Source organism: Boleophthalmus pectinirostris, unplaced genomic scaffold (assembly GCF_026225935.1).
Source record: "Boleophthalmus pectinirostris isolate CB_2022bp ecotype Guang Dong unplaced genomic scaffold, ASM2622593v1 HiC_scaffold_769, whole genome shotgun sequence".
Taxonomy (NCBI): domain Eukaryota; kingdom Metazoa; phylum Chordata; class Actinopteri; order Gobiiformes; family Gobiidae; genus Boleophthalmus; species Boleophthalmus pectinirostris.
Window position 1 is genome coordinate 1 of NW_026571504.1, and position 3,072 is coordinate 3,072.

At 43.9% G+C, this 3,072-nt stretch overlaps 1 protein-coding gene across 1 annotated transcript; it reads left to right on the forward strand.

Moving 5' to 3' along the window:
* The first annotated feature begins 105 nt into the window (after window positions 1-105).
* cbx8b (chromobox homolog 8b) lies at window positions 106-2,842 on the forward strand. The gene is made up of 5 exons (XM_020939863.2): window positions 106-283; window positions 383-426; window positions 634-699; window positions 825-891; window positions 1,557-2,842. The coding sequence occupies exons 1-5, from the start codon at window positions 113-115 to the stop codon at window positions 2,349-2,351; spliced, it is 1,143 nt and encodes a 380-aa protein (XP_020795522.2). The 5' UTR covers window positions 106-112; the 3' UTR covers window positions 2,352-2,842.
* The last annotated feature ends 230 nt before the right edge of the window (window positions 2,843-3,072 follow it).

The following is a 3,072-nucleotide window of genomic DNA, read 5'->3' on the forward strand; positions in this document are numbered from 1 at the left end:
ACCTCGTAGCAACGCCTCAGCCAATGCGCGCTCAGAGCGAGGTTCCACCGACTGTGTTTCCCCGGCAACGACGTAAAAAACTGCGCGTACGTCCCTGCCGTTCTCGAGTATTATGGTCTGTCGGGAATTCAGAGTGGCTCGGAGTGGAGGAGAAAAATATCGGGTTAGCGCGCAGCCAGCTAGCGGTAGATCCGTGGGCAGCACTGGGATAAACATGGAGCTGTCTGCCGTCGGGGAGAGGGTGTTCGCAGCGGAGTCTATAATTAAACGGAGGATCAGAAAGGTACGTGTAATCTTGTCTCTTTTCTTCCACTGTTATCACGCATAAAGAGTGCAGCTGTCTTGCTGCTAACCAAGTGGTTTTGTTTGTAATGGCACGCAGGGTCGGATTGAATACCTCGTGAAATGGAAGGGCTGGTCTCCCAAGTAAGTCCCGTTGCACCATGTCTAGCGCATGTTGTAAGGTTTGTTTACGGTACTGCCGTGTCGGCTGTAGCGGTTGTCTCCAAAGCTAACGCGATGGTAATGTGTTGCGCGCTGGAGAGTTTAGCTTCCAGGCTAACACCGCTATCATCCACACACAACCAGCGCTGCGCTCGCTTCCTCAGATTAACCAAATGTTTTATTTGGCAGATACAGTACGTGGGAACCCGAGGAGAATATTTTGGACTCTCGATTGTTGGCCGCGTTCGAGCAAAGGTGAGCTGTCTCCTTTGGCCTTTACGCGCGAGGGCCGTCAATGTGTCTAATAAATTTACGGTATCCCTGTGGTGCACTTTGCTCCGTGACACTCAAACCTGCTGTTGTCCGTGTTATGTTCACAGGGAGCGTGAGAGGGAGCTGTACGGGCCCAAGAAGAGGGGACCAAAACCCAAGACATTTCTCCTCAAGGTTATTTGTCTTTTTCTTTTATTCGGATTGTTGCGCGTCTTCTCATGTCCTTAAACCCGTAGGCCTATGGCCCTTTTCCCCTTCGTCGGATTACCATTAAATATGTTAATGTGGTTGATGGTGCACCCCTTAACTTCAGTGTATTAGCTGTGTGTATTTGATAACGGGGAGTGTTAATTGTCGCCTCTAATTACCTTTACTTAAATGCATCTGTACTCCGTGGTATCCACCAGTCTTTAATAGAGCCTCAAAATGAAACCTGTAGCTAGTTTATATAGTTCAGAAGACAAATTTTCTTTTTCTATTTAGCGACCGACATTTTCTTCTAATGACAGTCAGGCGTGGAAATTGGCAAATGGACCAAAGTTTATCTTGCTCTAAATACCTGAGCTGTCAGGGCATTTGTTTAAAATCTGATAAAGTGACCGCACTGTTTTCCTTCCAAGGTTTCTGGTCAGTCCATAGGTATAGCCTAGGGAAAATTACCTGCCACAAAATGAAATAAATTGTCCATTGTTATTTGTTTCTTTCTTCTGAATTAATGACCTTCTGACACAAATGATGCCCACTTTCTGCATGAACAATTTATATAAAATTGTCATTGTTTTTATTTAAAATACTGTGAAAACTTAAACATGTAATTATCCATGTGCATTTGCCTACAGGCCCAGGCCAAAGATAAAGCCAGGTCTTATGAGTTCAGAAATGAAGCTGTCAGAGGAGTGTCGTACCCCTGTTCAGAGCCGGTGGTCTCTCCCAGGGCCAGAGAAGGCCTCAGGGCGGTGGTCCCCACTATTTTTCCTCCGAGCGCCGTCAACCGAGGAGAGAGCTTCCTCATCCAAGAGCTGGCCCTGCAGCACTCACCTCCACGAGCCAGCTCAGATTTAAGAGTGCCCAAAAAGAAAGGGCCAAAGCCCAAGTCACACTATCAAGATGGTGATTCTTTAGTGTCAGAGTCCCACAAGAGGAGAGCAGAGGAGGACATGGAGCAGGAGACTTATAAAATGCCCAAGCTTCAGAGTTCAGGGGAGATCAGAGTTGTCAAATCCGGACATCAGCACTCAGAGAATCATACAAATCACCATCATTCAAACAGCTCAAACAGAGCAAGGTCTGGAGGAGGCTTCCATCATGTGTACTCCCCCCGCAGTGTACTTTCTCACCGCACACACATGGTCTCAGGCTCACACAAGGTTAAAGGCCACCTGAGCCCCTTTAAACACCAGTCCAGACTGGGCCTGAGTCCAGGGCCTCCCTGTGAGAGATCTCAGTCGGAGAAGCCGTACTTGATGGACCGCTCGTCCCCAGTGCGTCTCCATGAGGACTCTGCTGAAGTGTCATGGAGACCCTCTCTGGTTACCATGGAGAATGTCCTGGTGACAGACGTGACCACAAACTTCCTGACAGTCACAATCAAAGAGAGCAGAACCTCCAAAGGCTTCTTCAGAGACACAAGATGATCCTCTGCCCTCTCTTGCGTTGTATGTATCAAATACATATGTGCACATGTAAAATACTGTATAGAACTAGTATTTAATGTATTTAACAAATGAAATTTATTTCAACATGTTTTTCTGCAGCAGTTTGCTATTTCTGTTAAGATTTTGTAAATCTATTTTGCAAATTAAATGTATTTAATGTAATGTATTTTTGTCACGTTTTTTCCTCCAGCCTTTGAGGCTAAATAATTCGAATTTGAACACATTTGACTGAATTCTGTTCCCTTTTGAGATCGTATTTAAATACATAAGCACTTTGAAAAAGAAAATGTCTTTACATTTTATTTGCGTTGACTCAGTTGATTACAGCAAATGCTGTCTAAGTTTCTAAATAAACACTTATTTTCCAATAGCTTGTTTCAGAAATATTTTGTAATTTCTTAAAAATCCCAGTCAAATAATGTGTAAAAAATTGCATTTAATGCGTCGGAAACATATTTTTAAATAAAGAAAAATATATCTTACTGTGGTTTTTTTTTTTGTCTCTTTGCTCCGCCAATATCGTTTTTTGCGCAATGGAAAAGGCACTAAAACGCATAGGCCGCTTTAATAATTTTATTGATTTAAGAACAAAGGCTCGATTCCTCTCCCTTGGAAAAAACAAAACCAACCTTTGATGTTTTAAGATCGACTTAATTAAGTCGAGGTCAGTGTTAGTGAGCCTTCAGAGAAGGTCAACGAC

Excerpts from the sequence above, each read along its gene's own strand:
- cbx8b (XM_020939863.2), top strand. The coding sequence starts at position 113 with ATGGTCTGTCGGGAATTCAGAGTGGCTCGGAGTGGAGGAGAAAAATAT. Across the intron at positions 427-633 it reads TGGAAGGGCTGGTCTCCCAA|ATACAGTACGTGGGAACCCG; the intron begins GTAAGTCCCGTT and ends TTTATTTGGCAG. Across the intron at positions 892-1,556 it reads CCAAGACATTTCTCCTCAAG|GCCCAGGCCAAAGATAAAGC; the intron begins GTTATTTGTCTT and ends ATTTGCCTACAG.